Genomic DNA, 21,186 nt, shown 5'->3' on the forward strand with positions numbered 1-21,186 from the left:
TTATATTAAACTCCTAGAATAATATGTACATTTAAAATTTTGATAGATATTTCAAATTTGCCCTTTATTAAAATTGTACCAACAGTATCCACCATGTTGTACAATAATAGATCATTGATTTTTCTAGTAAGAATTGCTGAAAATTCTATTCCTAGAAGATTTTCAGAGTTAAGCTTCCAGAAGTATGACAGACAGATTGAGAGTACATTTTGCATTCATACTTAATTATACATTAATCTTGGTGAATTTAAAAATATCCTATTAAACTGATTCCTGCAGCTGCTTTAAATAGAGTTCTCTACCACATTTCAGTTGAACACCTTACAGCTCCTTTTCACTGTTTTTTTTTTCAGGTGCTGAAGTGGAATTTTACTACTCCGCGGGATGAATACATTGAGCAACTAAAAACTCAGATGTCTAGCTGTGTGGCTAAATGGTTACAAGATGAGATGTTTCACTCAGACTTTCAGCATCACAACAAAGCCCTTGCTGTCATGGTTGATGTAAGTTTGCAACAAAATAAATATGCATGAATCTCAGGCATGAAAATACTGAGCCCTGTGAAATCATCGGAAGTTTGCATGAATTGAGAAGGAACTGGAATACACCATGTTCTCTGTTTTTAGAGCTTTCTTATTATCTGATAGAATAAATGACTATATGTCTATAATTTGGGGTCTTAAATGGAGGCTTAAAAATCTATCATTTTCTTTTTGCACTGCAGTAAAATTTGAGAGTTACTTGCCTAATAGAACTTAAATTTTTATAGTCTAATTTGTGAGGGTTTTGTATTGTTTTGTTTCAAGCACTTGGAGAGTGAAAAAGAGGGTGTCATTGGTTGCCTGGATCTTATCTTAAAGTGGCTTACCCTGCGGTTTTTTGACACCAATACAAGCGTCCTAATGAAAGCCCTAGAATATTTAAAATTGCTCTTCACCCTGCTCAGTGAGGAGGAGTATCATCTTACTGAGAATGAAGCATCTTCCTTCATCCCCTATCTCATCCTCAAGGTAATGTGTTGTTCTCACTTTGGAAGATTACTCAAGTTCCCAGCTACTTCAGTTCCTGTACTTTTATTCCCTCTCCCCTCTTCATTTATTGTATGATGATGATACCTTCCACCGCTCATTTTATTCTTTCAAGATGTAGTGACACACAAGGGGGTACCTTTGCTACTCAGAGAATGCATCACTTAATCATTATTTTCCTTGTTGACTAGGTCGGAGAACCAAAGGATGTCATTCGTAAAGATGTCCGTGCCATCCTGAACCGGATGTGCCTTGTCTACCCAGCCAGCAAGATGTTCCCCTTCATCATGGAAGGAACGAAATCCAAAAACTCTAAGCAGAGAGCAGGTAAAGCAACAATTTAAATAGAGCCCTAGGTCTGCAACAGTGACCTCTAAAAGAAATAATTTATAGATGAACCAGGAAATTTCTTGATTCTAACCTTCTGATTTGGACTGTGAGAGTGATGAGTTGCACACTGGTGGAGCCACAGTATCAGGTGATACAGGCACCGCTCAGTACCACCCTGGTGACAAAATCAAGTGCACAGGGGCCATCTGACTCACAGGCATCTCTTTCTTCTAGGAGCCCTTGTTATACCACCACTGTTTCATTGTGTATTTTATAGAAGGCAGTAAACAAGGAAGAATTCAAGGCAGAGCCAGAATAAGATTTTAGACCTTCATGTATGCCAGGGAAAATGTATCTAGTAAAGATAGGTCTCTATGCCAAATCTCTGTTGAGTCTCCTTAATCTAGCCTTTCTCTCCCCAGAGTGCCTAGAAGAACTAGGGTGTCTGGTCGAGTCCTATGGCATGAATGTTTGCCAACCAACCCCAGGAAAAGCCTTAAAGGAGATAGCGATTCACATAGGAGACCGCGACAACGCTGTGCGCAATGCTGCCCTCAACACCATCGTTACAGTGTACAATGTACACGGGGATCAGGTGTTCAAACTGATTGGAACTGTGAGTGACTTTTCTCTGAACATTTTCAGCATGTTGTGAATTGCAGGATCACTTAGGTGTCAAGTTTCATGCCATCTCAACTCTAAGTTTTTACCACTTTTTGTTAAAACTCAGCCTATCGATATGTCCTAGAATCCATATAAACCTTTGAGGGTGTCTCTGATTACTGTAGGACATTCAGGCTGTGTTTTACTGGAAATTAGATTTTCTTTTCTGAGCATTCTCCTCATAACAATTTGCTTTAGATGAAAACTATTTTTGAATCAAGAAATCTGAGCTAGTCTGGGATTTAAATTCTGCCTGGCAATCTCCTCAGTAATTTTTAGTGCATTTATTTTCTAGTGAACAAGTACTCACTTGTATATAATGTGGATTCTGGTACCTGTCAGATCAAAAGGGTCTTGAGCTGCAGCTATGAGCCAGACTCTCCAAGCACAGAAGGTTCTGCTTTTGACTCCTTACTTCCTCTGAGCCAGTCACTACTGTGGCTGGACCTGTTCTTCACTCCAGTTACCTCTTAGTAGCACGTGTATTTACCCTGTGCTTATATATTTTTACTTGTATTAATCTTATTAAATCCTCACTACAAGGCCAGTGAAGGAAATAAAGCAGATGGGAATTTTACAGATGACCAAAAGTGAAGCTTCTTGCCCATAGTCACACAGCTAGTTAGTGGTAATACCAAAAAATGAGGACGCTTCATTTAATTCTTGACCTTTTTATTTGTAGTTATTCATAGCCTTTCCTTTTCTGTCCTTTCCTTCTTTCATATGTTCTCTTATATAGCAAGTCAGGTTTTAGCTGTAGTTGATTTTAAAATGATGTAGTGTTTTGAAAGGAAACTTACCCTACATACGAGGTTCTGTTTGCTTCGACATGAAAATGGATATTAATTCTTGGGTCTTCCATTTAGGTTTTTAATTCTCTTCATATTCTAGTAGAGGGGTGTGCTAATAAATTAAATTTGGTCTCTTTTGACAGCTTTCTGAAAAGGATATGAGCATGCTTGAGGAGAGGATTAAGCGGTCAGCAAAGAGGCCTTCTGCTGCACCAGTAAAACAGGTGGAAGAGAAACCTCAGCGCACACAGAGCATAAGCTCCAATACCAACATGCTACGCAAGGGACCAGCTGAGGACATGTCCTCCAGACTCAAGTATGTGGATGGAGATAGTTGTCTGAGAGCATCTCTGTGGACTTTGCCTTGTGTGCTTAGAGCTTATCCTGTAACATAATCTTGAGTTCTTGTAGCCATTATCATGCATGGCACAGTGTCTGGGTAAATGTCTTGTAACCAAATGTTAAATCCTTCAGTCTTCATTGTCTTTGTCTCAAAACCACTTCTAAATAGTCTTGTGCCTTCTTTCACTGCTTTTCCATGGACAGAATTATGTATCGCACTTATAGGATGTAAGTACTGCCTGCTAATTTCTCATTAGCAGGGCTCTTATATCTTTCTAACTTCTGACTTGGATTCATCCCCTCTGGAGGGCTATTGGTGTAGACTTTATAACCAGGTAGAGGGTGTCCAAGTATCCCATGAATCAAGCCTTCCCTGAAAGTCCACTGGCTAGCAGAAGTGTCAACTCAATGTCATATGGCTAAAATATGGGCTCACCTTCTTCCTTGTGTTATGTTTGGTCGTGCACAGGTTCCCATTCATCAGATAAGGCTGAGTAAAGTGCATGCAACCCAGAATGGGCTTAGGGACTCAAAAAACTGCCTTCTAAGCAAGATAGCTCTATTTTGGATCATATCATGAGTATAATTTTAACCAATTTGAATTTGGAGACTGTGAATATCTATTGCTTGGATGTAATGCTGGCCTGACCTGAGAGTGAATATTCCTAAAAAGAGGTGATTGACTGTCCCTCAAGTATAAAATTTACTGAACACTGCATGGGATGATGCTTATAATTAGAAAAACGTAAACACTGGTTAAATTGGTAGAAAAGAGCCAGGCAGTCTAGATATTTCTTGAATTTTTGCCCAGAAGTAGTGAGCTTTGAGTCAATATAAATATTCTTTATTATTTACTGCCCCAACTGGAATAGCGTACAAGGTTTGTTGGCTTTAGTGAACTAGAGAGAATACTTACAACTTGGCAGTACTGTAAGTACAAGTCAATCTTCTCTCTTAGGATATTCATGAACCAGTGTTGTTGCCCGTTGAAGGCACTTGCTTAGACTCAAGGACTTAAATCATTCAGGGGGGCTGAAACCAGAAGTTGAACATCTGTCTTGCAGCTTTGGGGCAGCTGGCAGTGCTACTCTTGCCCTTTGGTTAAAAAGTCTCTTTTAGTTCAGGAGCCTCCTTTTGCTTCCCTTAGCCAAGCCCGAAGCATGAGTGGGCATCCTGAGGCAGCCCAGATGGTTCGCCGAGAATTCCAGCTGGATCTAGATGAGATTGAGAATGACAATGGTACAGTCCGATGTGAAATGCCAGAACTTGTTCAGCACAAACTGGATGACATTTTTGAACCAGTCCTTATTCCTGAACCCAAGTAAGTTAACCCATTTCATTTAAGTATAAGCAGTTCATGATCCTCAGAGTGTATATGTTGAAAAGAGCTCTCTGTGCAGTTAGAACTTTTTAGAACAGATTACTCTCTGACTAATAGCAGTTCTTTACTAAAACCTGGATCTAGTGGGGAATTGCATAATTCCAACTCATTGGGATACCTTATAATAAAGATTGAATATTTTCCTTTGCTCCACTCTCTAGGATCCGGGCTGTTTCTCCGCACTTTGATGATATGCACAGTAATACAGCATCCACAATCAATTTCATTATCTCCCAAGTAGCCAGTGGTGACATCAACACAAGCATCCAAGCTCTGACACAGGTAATGGAGGTATTACCCATGACAGTCATTCCACTGGTGGCTATAGAGGCTGTAATAGTGATGGTTACACACTGGTTACAGTATTAAGGGAGGCAGGCAGTGTTCAGTACCTCCCTGATGAACAAAGTGCACAGGGACCTCTGCCAGGCATCACTTGCCTCACAGGATAGAGCTGTGATAGAGCCTTGCTTTTTACAGTTGCATTCTTTCACCAGAGGCTGAAAAACAGCAATTGGTAGGAACCAGCTCTCATGGAACTTTCTTAGATTTTGGTGGGCAGAGACAAACAAATAAAATATCAGTAACTGCTGTGTAAATATAACTCAAATGGGGTGATGGGAGAGAGGGAACTAAGTACTAGTTACTTAGATTGGTGGTCAGGGTTCAAGCAGAGGTCAGCTAGTGCAAAAACTCTAGGGTAGGAATGACCTTGGTGTGGTCCAGGAAACAGTAAAGGCCCATGTGCCTGGAACTTAGTGGTGAAAAGAGAGAATGGTACATGAGATTTGAGAGGTGGATAGAGACCAGATCATGTGACGTTTTAAAAGCACTGAGGGAGGTTTTGGATTTTTAAGTGTGATGGGAAGCCATTAGAGAATTTTGAGGAAAAAGAAGCTACATGTTTTTAAAAAATGTTTCTCTTCTTCCTCTGCTTCCCTTCCCTAACAGTCTAGTCATAAAGCCAGGAGGAGGGTAAAACAAGGTAGGCACCTACCTTGTAGCAAGGGGGTGGGAGTAGAGAGCCACAGTGGCCCAATGTTAGGGCAGTGGCCCAATGTTAGGGTCTTCAAGCCCAAACATTGTGAGGAGGCTGTCATTCAGGAGGGGTGACACACAGCCGGGAATCAGAGCCAAAGCAGAAAGAGGAAGATGTCCGTGGGGGGAGCCAGTGTGGCATGAGGAGGACATCCATGTGTGTTGGAGGGGAGCAGGGTGGCATGCGGCTGGCTCAGAAAAGGGAGTCAGAGCCAAAGCAGAAGATGTGGGCCTGGGGAACAGCTGGTGGCAGAGGTGGGAGATTGGTTACAAACAAAGGGATTGGTCAAATAAATAAATATAATAAGGAAAATGGGAGCCAAGTTTCTTACTGTCAGAGAAGGGTGATACAAATATGGAAGGACAAGAAAATAGAAACTCTGGTGTTGGACCGGAATTAGATGTGTCAGTATGAACTCATGGTTTTCAATACACAGATGTAGAAATAAATATCAGTGTAAATGTATGTGCGTATGTATATATGTGGTATATAAATGTATGTTACAGATGATATGCATATATTCCCTAGCTCTTTTCACTGAGAGGACCTGAGAACAGCAACACCCCAACAGCAATGAGCACCCCCAGATCTTGTCTCCTAAATACCACTTTCCTCTAAAAGGAATAACAGGTCCTTAAGAAATGGCAGATTCCAGAGCTGAATCAGGGAAAGTACTGGATGATTCTGGAGTATCTTGTTGTGCTAGACAGCAAGGATAGGCTCAGAGAATTGTAGGGACATGTCAGAAGGACACACAGGCCAACTAGAACAGACTCCCTGTTGGAAGAGAGCACAGTTTGAACATCAAAATAAATAATAATAGTAATGAGTTATAACCCCATAAACAATACAATTTGTAAATTTATTGAATTTAATAAAATAGGAAACCACAAGTCCATGCACATATAAGCTAATTAAAAATTTGAAGAGAAATGGAATATTTAGTTTCATAGTACCTCTCCACAAAATACAAAGGACTAATATTTTAAAAGTACCCCCAAAATACAAAATACCAAGAATAATTTGACAGTAGAGAAGCCTAGCAGATAACCACCTTGAGTGATCGAAGTAAACATCATCAATCATATGACAAAATGAAATCATGTACCACCTGATAGGATCCAGTGGGAATTCTGCATTACTTCGCTGAGATTCCTGATGTCATCTATTCATGAGAAAACATCAGACAAGTGCAAATTGAGGGACATTTTCAAAATCTCAAGGTGAAGAAAGTCAAGGAAAGAATGAGGGAACTGGTCTAGAGTGCATGATTCTAGACGGGCCTTTTCACTATAAAGAACTTAATTGGGGCAACTGGAGAAAATGGGATAGAGCCTGAGGATTAGGTGGTAGTAACATCAGTATTCCTGACTTTGATCCTTATATCATGATTATGAAAGAGCATGTCTTGTTAAGAAGAAATATATGATGGGACTTCCCTGGTGGTCCAGCGGGTAAGACTCCACACTCCCAATGTAGGGGGCCCAGATTCGATACCTGATCTGGGAACTAGATCCTGCATGCATGCCACAGCTAAGTTCGCATGCTGCAACTAAGAAGCCCGCATGCCGCAACTAAGAAGTGCACATGCTACAACTAAAGATCCTGCGTGACGCAACTAAGACCGGTGCAGCCAAAATAAATAAATGAATAAATATTAAAAAAAAGAAATACATGCTGAAGTATCAAGAGGGTCATGGAGCATCAAACTGACAACTTGCAAATGATTCAGGATTTTAAAAAGTTCTTTTACTATACTTCCAACGTTTCTGTAATGTTTGAACTTATTTTAATTGGGGAAAAAGTCACTTCTGGCCACTCCATAGAGACCAGATTATAGGCAGGGCAAGAGTGGATTCTGGGAGGCCTGTTAGACTGTTAGGAAGCTGTGGTCGAAATTCATATGAAAGATATGTGCACTAGGACGATCATTGTGGAGAGGAAGAAAAGTGAATGGTTTCAGGGTATCTTTCAGAGGTAGAGTCCACAGGACTTGGTGATAGATTGGATATGAAATGTAAGGGAGGAGAGGAATCAATAGTAAGTCCTTGCTGTTTGGCTTGAGCAACTGTGTGGATGGTGGTGCTGTGTACGGAGATGGAGAAGGATGGAGGAAGAGCAGGCTTGAGAGATTGGAAATCAAGAGATACGTCTTTGCTATGTTAGGTCTGAGCAGAAGGGCAGAACTGGAATCCCAGCACAAGGTTTTTGACGTTGCTTGACAAATAGTCTCCTGTTAACACTTTTGCTGTTGGAAGAAAACAAATGGCGGGGAGTCTGGAAAACAGCAACTTGAATACATGCATCCCTGTTGCCTTTCTCTATCAACTTCAATCCAAACTCATTTGCCTTTTCTGAGCAGAGGAGCTGGCGGGTCTGGTGGGTAGTATCTGAAGTGTCTAAGCAAATCTCAAGCTCTGTCTGGTACACGTACAAGACTTTTTCCCATATGGGCCTAAGGAAAACCTGAGGTTCAATAGTGCAGAGCCCAGAGAAGAGGATCAAAACACCAGAAATCCTGGAGAGAGATCTCTCTTCATCTGTGGAGATCGGTAGGTGCCCTAAAGGAAGGGCAGTGGTGGCTTATGTGAGTGTTAATAGGAGTACCTGGTGTTCTCCCTTGCCCCTAAGGAACTACAGGGAGCTGAACAAAAGGGCTGAATTCACTCTCTGAGGCTGGCAAGTCTCTGACTTTTGTACCTTAAGAGACCAAACAGAAATGCCTGCTCTTGGTACTTTGCCAAACGACTGACAGCTTGCCAGTTGGTATACCACAAACCTACAAGGGCAGAAATGCTCTATCTCCCATTTATTGCCATTGTTGAGGGTTTCCAAAAGGTAGACCCAAGACTGAATCTTGAATATGTAAAGAGTAATAACATGCCTTAAGGCACCCGGTAACTGGGAAGAAGAATAAAACAAAATAACCAGAACAGCAATGTCCTGGCAAAATGAAATTGCTAACGGAGATAAGATGACCACAATGGGGAAGGGCATGGGGTGCAGAAAGATTCTTCCAAGCAAAAAAAATATGATTTTAGAGTTTTAAAAAATTGAGTAGATGGACTGAAGGAGATAATGATCACTACAGAAACGGAATTAGTGACCTGAATGACAAGAGTGACAAGATCATTCAGTGCACAAAGGACCGTCTTTTAAACAAATGATGGTGGGAAAAATGTTTATCCACATGCAGAAGAATGAAGATGGACTCTTTTTTTTTTTTTTTTGCGATACGCGGACCTCTCACTGTTGTGGCCTCTCCTGTTGTGGAGCACAGGCTCCGGACGCGCACGCTCAGCAGCCATGGCTCACCGGCCCAGCCGCTCTGTGGCATGTGGGATCTTCCTGGACCGGGGCACGAACTCATGTCCCCTGCATCGGCAGGCGGATTCTCAACCACTGCGCCACCAGGGAAGCCCGAAGATGGACTTTTATACCATATGCAAAAATTAACTCAAAATGGATCAAAGACATAAATATAAGAGCTAAAACTATAAAACTCTTAGACGAAGACATAGGGGAAGACCTTCATATAGTGATTTTGGCAGTGATTTCTTGGATATGACACCAGGCAACTAAAGAAAAAATAATTAAATTGAATTTCATCAAAGGTAAAACATTGGATGTATCAAAGGACACTATCACAAGAATGAAAAGGCAACCTATAGAATGAGAGAAAATATTTGCCAATCATATATCTGATAAAGGATTAATATCCAGAATATATAAGAACTCCTATAACTCAATGACAAAAAAACAAAACCTAGTTCAGAAATTGACAAAGGACATGAATAGACATTTCTCTAAAGAAGATACACAAATATCCAATAAGCAAGTAAAAAGATGCTCACCATCATTAGTCATTAGGGAAATATAGATCAAAACCACAATGAGATACCACTTCACACCCATTAGGATTTTTTTTTTTTTTTAATGGGAAATAGCAAGTGTTTGCCAGGATGTGGAGAAACTGTAATCTGTGTGTATTGCCAGTGGGAACATAAAGTAGTGTAACCATTGTGGAAAATAGTTTAGCGGTTTCTCAAAAAGTTAAACATAGAATTACAATAAGATCCCCAGATCCCCTCCTAGAAAGCAGGGATTTAAGCAAATACTTGTGCACCAATGTTCACAGCAGCATTATTCACAATAGCCAAAAGGTGGAAACAATCCAAATGTCCATCAACAGATGAACAGATAAACAAAATGTGATGTGTATATATATTTATATATACATATATATACACAATGGAATATTATTCAGTCATAAAGAAGAATGAAATTCTGACACATGCTACAACATGGATGAACCTTGAAAGCATTATGCTAAATAAAATTAATCAGGCACAAAGGGACAAACATTATATGATTCCACTTATTTGAGGTACCTAGAATAGCCAAATACAGAAACTAGAATAGAGTTTACCAAGGGCAGAAGGGTTGATAGAGAGTTATTATTTAATGGGTACAGATTCTGTTTGGGATAATGACAAAGTTCTGGAAATAGGGATGATGGTTATACAACATTGTGAATATACTTAATGTCATTGGATTGTATACTTAAAAGTGGTTAAAATGGTAAATTTTAGTTATATATATTTTACTGTAGTAAAAAAAATAAAACCCTGAGCAACAAAAAATTAAAGTACCTAGGAGTGATCAAGCAGTGTATAATATGTAAGACCTTGACAGAGAAAATTTTTAAGTTTTGTTGAATGACATTATTTTGTTGTGTTTCCAAATAAATAGAAATATACTGTGTTCTCAAGATTCAGGATTATAAAAATGCCAGCTTCTCCTCAAATAATATCTGTAAATTCAATGCCATTCCAATCAAAATCTTAAGTTTTTTTTCTACAGTTGAGAAGCTGATTCTAAAATTTATATGGGAAATCAAAGGGCCTCACAATAGCAAAGACAGTTTTATTTTAAGACAATTTTTTAAAATAAAAACTCAGTGGAGAGGATTTACATCACTGGGTATCAACAGTGATTATAGAGCCACTGTAATTAATTAAGTGTAGTACTGGCCCAGGGAAAAGCAGACAGACCATTGGGATGGAACAAAGAACCCAGAAATAGAATCACATCTAAAGGAAACTTAGAGCAGAGGAGTCATTAAAAATCTCTTAACAAATGCAAAAAGTAAAAGATATACTGACCAAATTCTTTGCTGATAACCCAACAAAATTTTTAGTAAATGATATTAATATCACAAAAATATTGGCTACTTGGAAAGTATGAAACACCCTCCTAACTAACTCTTTCATCAAAAAAAAAAAAAAAAAAACTCTTAGCAGTGAAGGAAAGCATTTCACTCTACAACTATACTCTGAAGCTACTGAACTCAGAAAAATATATTGCATGAAATGCATTTATTATTGAAGAAAGGATAAAGGAACTTATACTTAGAAATTCAAAAAATAAAAAATAAATCAAAAGAAATTTGAGAGTAGGTAATAATAAAGCTAAAATTCATGAAATAGATTTTAAAGATAAATCTAAAAGCAGGTTCTTGTTAAAAAAAATTAAAATTAAAAATTCTAGCCTGATTAGAGAGCAAAAATGTAAGTATCAGGGATGAAGAAGGAACCAACCATAGATGTGGAAGAGATTTTTTTTTTTAGATAAGATAACACACATGTAACCCTGTAGAAACTTGAAACAACTGATCCCCCTCCCAAATTTTTTGAAATAACCAAGGAATTTGGGGAGAGCATTAAAAAATAAGGAAGGCAGCTTCCCTGGTGGTGCAGTGGTTGAGAGTCCGCCTGCCGATGCAGGGGACACGGGTTCGTGCCCCAGTCCGGGAAGATCCCACATGCCGCGGAGTGGCTGGGCCCGTGAGCCATGGCCGCTGAGCGTGTGCGTCCAGAGCCTGTGCTCCGCAACGGGAGAAGCCAAAACAGTGAGAGGCCCGTGTACCACACACACACAAAAAAAAAAAAAAAAAAGGAAGGAAACCCAGAACCTAAAAAGAAAAGACAAATTTGATCATTTAAAAATTTTAAGATTTTAATCTGGAGAAATTTACGGTATACTGTCAATAAATGAGTGTTATATTGTGGAATATATTTGCATGTGACCATATGACTGATAAAGGATTAATAGCGACAGTAAACAGAACTCTTATTAACTCTTGAGAAAAAGAGAACCTAATAGAAAAAAAACTAACTCAAGGATATGAATAGGCAAATCACAGAAGATATCCAGCTGGCCAGTAAACACATGAAAAGATGTTCAGCACCTCCCCCGCCACAGAAACGCAAATTAAAGTAACAATAGATGATCACTTATTTTATTTGTTTATTATTATTTTTTTGGCCGCACTGTGCAGCATGCGGGATCTTAGTTCCCCAAACAGGGATCAAACCCTCACCCCCTGCATTGGGAGCATGGAGTCTTAACCACTGGACCACCAGGGAATTCCCAAGATAATCACTTTTAAACCATCAGAGTGACAGAAAGTAAAATGAGTAGTAAAACATACAGCTGATAGAGACGCTGAAAAAACAGTACTCTCATACATTAAACATAGAAACGTGAATTACATGTTAGTGCCTTTTTAAAGAAAGCAATATAGTAATATCTATTATACAGTAATTTAAAATGTTTCATCCTTCAGCCTAAAAAGTTAAACTCTTGGTGCATTTTTTTTTTTTTAATTTATTTGACGGTGCCAGGTCTTAGCAGCACGCAGGGATCTTCGTTGCCGTGTGCAGAATCTTTGTTGCAGCTCATGGGATCTTTAGTTGCGGCATGCGGGCTCTTTTAGTTGCCGCATGTGGGAATCTAGTTCCCTGACCAGGGGCCGAACCCAGACCCCCTGCATTGGGAGCATGGAGTCTTAACCACTGGACCCATGGCGAGTCCCATTGGCGCACTTTTTCTTTTTAGAAATTAAAACACAAGTACCTTGGGATATATATACACAAAGATGTTTATTGTAACATTATTTATAGTGGACAAAATATCCAAACTGGAAACATGTTGAAACAGTCAGGGAATGATTAAGTTTTGGTATGTGCACATGTGGACTATTATGCAGCCTTTAAAAATAGAACCGTTTCTGTTGACTTTAGAGATTTTCATAATTTTCTGTTAGGAAGGCTAGATGCAGAGAAGTGTATGTACTATAAATATTCTTATGGAATAAACAGTGCCCTAAACCTTGACCCTATCTATGTGTGCATGTGTGGTTATAAATGATTCTGTGAACATGAAAGAATATATATCAGGTTGTTGATGTTAATTACCTTGGAAAAAGAGTAAGCCCCCCCTCCAAAAAATATATATATTTTTTATTTTGCCCATGTTGAAACGGAATTGTTAAACAGTTCCAGTTATATAAAATTGTATGTGCTTATGGGTATACATGCATAAAGAAATGAAAGTAGGACCACTGGCTTCCTCAACACCAGAGGGCACTATTCACATTGCAGTCTGTATAAATGGTGACCCCTGGAGTTGTGCAGTATAGCAGCCCTGCATGAAAGGATGGTCATGAAGATTATTGGCATGATTGTCTCAGGGTGTAATTTATGTAATCATAAAAATAAAGATCTTTTTACTGTGGTGAATAGGAAATACATGTTTTTCCCATAGTAACATTTTACCTTAGTGACAACCAGTCTACTGAACCAAAAAGGACCTGGATCCAGTTGTGGGAAACCTGAGTTTTTTGGGGTTTTTTTAAATTTATTTATTTATTTATTTATTTATTTATTTATTTTTGACTGTGTTGGGTCCTCGTTTCTGTGCGAGGGCCTTCTCTAGTTGCGGCAAGCAGGGGCCACTCTTCATCGTCATGCCGCGCAGGCCTCTCACTATCGCGGCTTCTCTTGTTGCGGAGCACAGGCTCCAGACGTGCAGGCTCAGTAGTTGTGGCTCACAGGACCAGTTGCCCTGCGGCATGTGGGATCCTCCCAGGCCAGGGCTCGAACCCGTGTCCCCTGCATTAGCAGGCAGATTCTCAACCACTGCGCCACCAGGGAAGCCCGAAACCTGAGTTTTGAGTTTGAACTAAGTAGCCTGATCTTACTGAGCCTCACTTTTCTCATATGGTAAATGAAGATCTTACTCACAGCCCTGTCTACCTCTTAGAGCTGTTGGAATGATCAAATGAGATAACGGGTATAAAAACACTCTTTTTAATAAATTAGCATTTAAACATAAGGATTATTATTCCTTAAACTAGATGGTGAGCCTCTTAGAATAGGAGCTGCAGTTAATTCACCTAATAGTCTTGCTCTGTAAATATTTGTTAAATGATTGAGTCCCTAAGGACTAGTTATTTATATGTAAGGTGACTGGGTTTTTTCAAGCTAAAAAAAGCACTAGAAGTGCTTTGCTAATAAATATTACAGAGACTTACAGTGTATTCCTGCTACTTAGAAGTATGAAGCTTGGAAAATACATCTTGGATTTTTGTTATCAGATCGATGAGGTCCTGAGACAGGAAGACAAAGCAGAAGCTATGTCTGGCCATATTGATCAGTTTCTGATAGCCACGTTCATGCAGCTAAGACTCATCTACAACACACATATGGCAGATGAGAAACTGGAGAAGGATGAAATCATCAAGTTGTATAGCTGCATCATCGGCAACATGATTTCGGTAAGGACACCTCCGCAGATCATGAGCTTCCCTTCAGTCTCTCATCCCACCCAGGTTCTCAGGCCTGAGTTGGTTCAGATGTTCCAGTGAAACATGTCATGTGTGGAATTTTACATGTAAGCCATTGGCTACTTCCACTGGATGTTGGGCAACACTCCAGCTTACCTTATTGTTAGGATACTTACAGACTACCTGAAATTCTGCTTCCTGCCAGTTTCTTCATCAGTCATGGTTGGGCCTTAGCTGGTTTTTCACAGATGACTGCTCACATTAAAAATACTTTTATAACAGGAAGGAAGCACACCAATTAATTTTGGCTATTCTTGGCGGTTTGGGAGAGTGTAGTGATTTTTATTTTTTCCTAATACTCTGAATTTTTATAAATACAATATAATTATTTATTAGAATATGCCACCCATGTTTATCTTCCTTGATCTGTATATTGAGTTTCATGCCTCTCTAACACAATTATGATTGGATAGCTGTTTCAGATAGAAAGCCTTGCCCGAGAGGCCTCCACTGGAGTTCTGAAAGACCTGATGCATGGCCTCATCACCTTAATGCTGGATTCTCGAATTGAAGATCTGGAGGAAGGGCAACAGGTGATCCGCTCTGTGAACCTCTTGGTGGTGAAAGTTCTGGAGAAGTCAGACCAGACCAACATCCTGAGGTATATCTGTACTCTGAGCATTAGAGCCTGCAACACCCTCTTTTGTCTACCCATAGAAACCAGGAGGCACTTAGATCAGTTGTAAGCTTAGGTTTGCCTGATAAGTTGATTTATTACTCTTCTCTTCCGCAAGAGAAGGTATTCCAATCTGAGACAGCAGTTAAAGCTAGTTAACAACTCAGTAAACCAGCCAGTATTATGAGTATTCTAGAGTAGGACTGTGGAGCTTGTCAGTTACCTTCTCTTCTGTGTACATTTCATGTACATTTCTTTCTTTCTTGGCTACCAGTGACAATGAAAAATAGTGACAAGCTTTACCATTTACCAAGTGGTAACTTACAAAGCTTAAATGATGTTTATTTTCTTAATGACTGTCAAGTAATCAAAGACAGTTCCTGATCCATGAGCTCTCAATTTCTCAGATAGATAAAGAATTCTTACACGTGGCTTTCTTTTTTTTCTTTTTTTTTATTTTTTATACAGCAAGTTCTTATTAGTTATCTGTTTTATACATATTAGTGTATATATGTCAATCCCAATCTCCCAATTCATACCACCCTCCGACCACTTTCCCCCCTTGGTGTCCATACGTTTGTTCTCTACATCTGTGTCTCAATTTCTGCCCTGCAAACCAGTTCATCTGTACCATTTTTCTAGATTGCACATATATGTGTTAATATACGATAATTGTTTTTCTCTTTCTGACTTACTTCACTCTGTATGACAGTCTCTGGGTCCATCCACGTCTCTACAAATGACCCAATTTCGTTCCTTTTTAATGGCTGAGTGATATTCCATTGTATATATGTACCACATCTTCTTTATCCATTTGTCTGTCGATGGGCATTTACGTTGCTTCCATGATCTGGCTATTGTAATTTACACTTGGCTTTCAATTACTGATTTTAATTGGAAAGCAGGTTTGAAACTTATTAATGCTGTTGTGTTGGGTTTGTTTTCTAGCGCCCTACTTGTTTTGCTCCAAGACAGCCTGCTAGCAACAGCCAGTTCTCCCAAATTCTCAGAGCTTGTTATGAAGGTGAAGTTGAAATAATTTGATCTCTTTCTTTCAAAGTGTGGGGAAAGAGGAGTTGGAACTTACTCAAATCAGTCAAGGCACACCTGAAAAATATATTTGCTCTCCATTTTTCCCTTCCTCCAATTTATACCCCTAGCTCAGGCCTAAAAAATTCCTGGCCTCAAACAGTGAAAAGGAAGAGCTATTTTGTAAATATCTCACCAGTTCTCCGAGAATCAAAAGGCAAGAAGTTTGATGAGACAAATTTCATTTCTTTTGGGGGAAAAGATATGTATAGATTTATAATATTTTGGTCTATTTTTGGAAGACTGCAAATGAACATATCTGTAACATTATACTACTGTTATTATACTGTAATAGTGTAAAGTATTTTGTCTCCTCGGGTTAGATTTGATTAGGTAATATGAACTACTCTACTCTCGGGTACCAAACAAACCCAAGACAGAATTTCCACGTTTTCTCATCATTTAGGGCCCCATCTCTAGGGAGTGGGAAGGAGGAATGGAGATGGTCAGGTAGATGGCTTGTCACACGTTAGCCAGTGACATGGTTGAAGTAAATAAAACAGTTCGTGTTTAGCAGCTAAACTTGAAAGATGAGGTGCCACATTCATATCCCTGACCATCTTTTAGAAGTGATCCCAGAGCTTAGGGGAAATGAATGGTGACAGAGATTATCCTCATTCTTCAGTGACTCCTTCTGACTTTTGTTTCTTTTTTAAATAGTGTCTCTGGAGAATGGTTCGACTACTGCCTGATACCATCAACAGCATTAATCTGGACAGAATTCTTCTGGATATACACATTTTCATGAAGGTCTTCCCCAAAGAGAAACTAAAGCAATGCAAAAGTGAATTTCCCATAAGGACCTTAAAAACGCTGCTGCACACTTTATGCAAATTAAAAGGGCCCAAGGTGAGTGAGAACAGCAACCATTCCCAAGGGAACTTGAGAGAACGTCACAGATATGGCATCGCTGCCATTGAATGTGCACGTTTCTTCCTCAGATCCTAGACCACCTAACAATGATTGACAACAAGAATGAGTCAGAGTTGGAGGCCCACCTCTGCCGGATGATGAAGCACAGTATGGACCAGACCGGGAGCAAGTCTGATAAGGAAACAGAAAAGGGAGCATCTCGAATCGTGAGTGTCCTGACTTGAAAGATTGAGGAATGTGATCTTGTCAAAGGGATAAGCCACCGGAGCCTTTCTTTCTCAGGGCCTAAGATGAAGGCTCAGGGATTGGTCCAATCACCTTGACGTTTTCAAATATAAACTATAAGCTTGGGCTTTTTGTTCCTAAGAAAGGTTTCTGTGTCTGTGCCTAAGGTACTGGTCCCTAGATAAATCCACTGTGAGCTCTAATTAGGGAGGGACTTTCCTTATCAAGTTTAATTGAAAACCTGAGATTGTTAATGTTTCTGCTGCAGCCCCTGCAGCACTGGTGCTTCTGTTATTTGTAGGAACATACCTGGAAGGTCTGGATTTTGAGATATTTTCAGTTTTTATCCAACCACTGGTTCCTAATTAATAACTCAGGTCTAACCAATCATTCCTTCTTGTGTCTTTAGGATGAAAAATCATCAAAGGCCAAAGTGAATGATTTCTTAGCTGAGATTTTTAAGAAGATTGGCTCTAAAGAGAACACTAAAGAGGTGAGAGGGAAAGAGGTGAGAGGGAAAGGGTTGAGAGGGAAAGGGATCTGCTTTATGGAAAAGAGTCACTAACAGCCATCCCCACCTCTTCCTTTTTCTTGTTAACCAGGGCCTAGCAGAGTTATATGAATATAAGAAGAAATATTCAGATGCTGACATTGAACCATTTCTGAAAAATTCCTCACAGTTCTTCCAGAGCTATGTTGAGAGAGGCCTTCGGGTGATTGAGATGGAGAGGGAGGGCAAAGGCCGTATTCCCATTTCAACAGGTATGGTTTCCTCTGGTAGCTCCAGGAATAAGCTCAAAATAGCTCCTAGCATCAGCCCCTGGAAGTTTTTGATGGCTTTACATTTATGTCCGTGCACCTCAGTACTTAATGGTCACCAGTGATGCAGAGAGTAGTCAACTCTCAGTCACCTGCCTCGACCCATCGTCAGTGTCTGGCAATGTTCTCTACCCTTCAAACAGTTCCTCTCCTGGGCTCCCGGTCCTCTGTGCTCTCTTGCTTTCCTCCTTCCTAGCTGCTATTCCCCCTTGGCCTCTCTGATAGATTCTTCCTCTCCCTGAACTCTTAATGTTGATGTCCCCCTGGATTCCGTCCATGATTATCTCTTCTTTCTTACTCTCATCCCCTTAACTAATCCATCTACTCTCATCACTTTAAATACGATTTCTATGCCAGCAAAGCCCAATTTTGTCCGAGGTCCAGCTCAGGCCTCCTTCCTGATCTCTGCTGATAGATCGTGCGTGACACCTCGCTGGGTTTCTGGTATAGTAGACATCATAAACTCAGCATGGCAAAGACTGAGCTCCTGATAACCCCCCAAAACCTGCTCCATTTGCATTTTCCTCCATCTCACTGGATGGAAACTTTGTCCTTCTAGTTTGCTCAGACCCCCAACTTTTGAGTATTCTCTTTTCTGCTGTCAGGAAATTCTTTTGGCTTTACTTAAAAAACACACAGAATCCACCCACACTTCTCATCTCCTTCACTGCCACTGCCCTGGTCTGAACAGCATCTTCTCTTACGTGGATTGCAGCGCTCTCCTGCACCATCTCCCCACTGCCACTCTCGCCTCCCTGTAGTCATTTCCACACATAGCATCGAAACAGCATGCCTCAAACATTTCCAAAGGCTCTCCCTTTCACTCAGCGGAGCAAAAAGCCTTACAAGAAAGGCCTGTGAGGTCTGACATGATGTGGTCCCCTGATACCTCTAGAACTGCCTCTCTCCTACTCTCTCTGACTTCTGTTCCACTTCAGCCTCACCAGCCCCCTTGCTGTTCCTGGAACACAGGCGTACACCTTCTTAGGGCCTTTGCACTGGCGGTTTCTTGTGTGTAGATTGCTGTTCTCCAGGACAGTCTTTGTTTCCTCCACATCTTTGTCACTGCCTCAGTGAGGCTTCATTTAAAATTTGCAACCTACCCCTCACCCCCCCATAGTACATAACCTCCTCTAACACACCATGTAACATAATATTTATTAGATTAATTGTGTGATGTCCGTCTCTGCTAGAATTAAAAATCCACAAGGGTGGGAATTCCATGGCGGTCCAGTGGTTAGGACTCTGTGCTCTCACTGCTGAGGGCCTGGGTTCAATCCCTGGTCGGGGAACTAAGATCCTACAAGCTGTGTGGCAAATCAATCAGTCAATCCACAAGGGTAAAGATTTTTGTCCGTTTTGTTGCCTGGCACGTGGTGGGCATTCAGTAGGTATTTGTTTAATATATGAGAGAATGCTTATCCTGATGTTAAGCTGAAATATTACTGTCCCCCCAGTGAAAACGCCTATACTGGAGAGTTACTGCTCAAGGACCTAGGGACAAAAGGAAGATTTAGGAGGTATCAGTTACAAAAGATAGCTGTCAAGAGCCTTAAACCAAAAAAAAGGCCCAACTGCTGAAGTTCCCTCATCATGCAGAGTACAGCCCTCACATTGGTCCTGCATTTAGTTCTTATCTGAGTTCGGTGAAGCTCACCTACTCTTACATTCTAAAATTTGTTTGCCTGTGAAACTGTTCCTGTGTGGTTTTCAGATTCCAGTCATGTTCTCTCTCACCATGTATCTTTCTAAGCTGCAGGGTCAATTGTATTCTCTTACATTGTTTCTTTTTGTTGCTCTTGTTTTTTCTTTGTTTTTTAATATTTTTCTAACATTTATTTATTTATTTATTTATTTGGCTGTGCCGGGTCTTAATTGCGGCACGCAGGATCTTCGATGCCGTGTGCAGGATCTTCGTTGCAGCATGTGAGATCTTTAGTTTCGGCATGCATGTGGGATCTAGTTCCCTGACCAGGGATCAAACCCAGGCCCCCTGCATTTGGAGCGTGGAGTCTTAGCCACTGGACCACCAGGGAAGTCCCTTTGTTGTTTGTTTGTTTTTCCAATAGTTGTTCTTGTTTTCAACACCTTAAATTACCCCTCTCCGAAACCTGGAGTCTGTTTCTTTTTTTTTTTTTTGGAGTCTCTTTCTTGAAGCACAGCGAGCAGTGTCCAGTAGCCACATATGGACATCCCATCATTGAGCTGATCAGGGTAGAGCCTCCGTTTCTCATTTCCAGAGTCCTTTCTTGTGATGTTCAACATTTGCAACACAAGCGTGTAACCCCACTGGTAACTGAATGCCTTAAAGTGTTCAGTCTTCTCTTATTGCTGCCTTTTGCATTAGTCTTCATTTTTCACCCTCTCAGAGTGTTCTCATCTCTACATTAAAAGATTCCTTTTTCCCTAGAGTAACCTCTTTTACTTTTCAGTTTACCGTTTTTCTTCGCAGTACTTTATCTTTTGACTAATATAATGCCTTTTCATTGATATCAAACTGGATATTTTAAATGCCTGCATATTTTAAATGCCTGCATTTTGTGATTGTTCCTTCTCAGAAATTTAGAACTGTGATGGATTTTGGTTCGGTTTGGTTTGGTTTGGTTTGGTTTTGGTTTCCCCTCTGCTGCCAGAATACTGATCTCAGATGCTCCAGTTCCTGCCCCTCCTTTGTTGGACACCGCAGTTTACCCCTCTTCCTTATGAATAGACAGTAGCCTTGAGCTCCTTGCTGTCCTCCCCAGTTTGAATAAGAGCTTTGCCCTGTGTATCACCTGGTCCAAACCTAGTCTAATTCTTGCAAACATTTAAAGTCCTTAGGGGGACTTCCCTGGTGGCGCAGTGGTTCAGAATCCGCCTGCCAGCTCAGGGGGCACGGGTTCGAGCCCTGGTCTGGGAAGATCCCACATGCTGCAGAACAACTAAGCCCATGTGCCACAACTACTGAGCCTGTGCTCTACAGCCCGCGAGCCACAACTACTGAATCCTGTGCACCGCAGCTACTGAGCCCGCATGCTGCAACTACTGAAGCCTGCATGCCTAGAGCCTGTGCTCTGCAACAAGAGAAGCCACTGCAATGAGAAGCGCGGGCACCGCAATGAAGAGCAGCCCCCACTCGCCATAACTAGAGAAAGCCCGCGCGCAGCAACGAAAACCCAACACAGCCCAAAAAAATAAAGATGAAATAGCAATAATTCTTCAAAAAAAAAGTAAAATAAAATAAAGTTCTTAGGTTCTTCACTTGGGCACTTACCATATACTCAGGAGTAGCTTAGGCTCTTTGGATTGCCCAGGTCAGCCG

At 40.5% G+C, this 21,186-nt stretch overlaps 1 protein-coding gene and 1 non-coding gene across 5 annotated transcripts in view; both read left to right on the forward strand.

Annotated features, from left to right (window-relative positions):
- The window catches only part of CKAP5 (cytoskeleton associated protein 5), a 109,784-nt gene that overhangs the window by 87,279 nt on the left and 1,319 nt on the right, over positions 1 to 21,186 (forward strand). For 3 of the 4 annotated variants that reach the window (XM_004264070.3, XM_049714370.1, XM_049714371.1), the window contains exons 29-42: positions 354 to 503; positions 807 to 1,010; positions 1,220 to 1,355; positions 1,781 to 1,974; positions 2,956 to 3,128; positions 4,302 to 4,475; positions 4,697 to 4,817; positions 14,015 to 14,194; positions 14,677 to 14,864; positions 15,828 to 15,903; positions 16,629 to 16,817; positions 16,910 to 17,047; positions 17,476 to 17,559; positions 17,669 to 17,828. In XM_004264070.3, the coding sequence (XP_004264118.1) occupies positions 354 to 503; positions 807 to 1,010; positions 1,220 to 1,355; positions 1,781 to 1,974; positions 2,956 to 3,128; positions 4,302 to 4,475; positions 4,697 to 4,817; positions 14,015 to 14,194; positions 14,677 to 14,864; positions 15,828 to 15,903; positions 16,629 to 16,817; positions 16,910 to 17,047; positions 17,476 to 17,559; positions 17,669 to 17,828 (2,167 nt within the window). Of the gene's footprint in view, positions 1 to 353; positions 504 to 806; positions 1,011 to 1,219; positions 1,356 to 1,780; positions 1,975 to 2,955; positions 3,129 to 4,301; positions 4,476 to 4,696; positions 4,818 to 14,014; positions 14,195 to 14,676; positions 14,865 to 15,827; positions 15,904 to 16,628; positions 16,818 to 16,909; positions 17,048 to 17,475; positions 17,560 to 17,668; positions 17,829 to 19,773; positions 20,026 to 21,186 lie in introns of those variants that run through there. The other variant, XM_049714372.1, reaches the window with a different exon arrangement.
- LOC117199078 (small nucleolar RNA SNORD67) lies at positions 1,464 to 1,574 on the forward strand. Its single transcript, XR_004480272.1, has one exon. It is a non-coding gene; the product is annotated as a small nucleolar RNA SNORD67 (small nucleolar RNA).

The sequence above is a fragment of the Orcinus orca genome, chromosome 8, assembly GCF_937001465.1.
Source record: "Orcinus orca chromosome 8, mOrcOrc1.1, whole genome shotgun sequence".
In the NCBI taxonomy this organism is placed as follows: Eukaryota; Metazoa; Chordata; class Mammalia; order Artiodactyla; family Delphinidae; genus Orcinus; species Orcinus orca.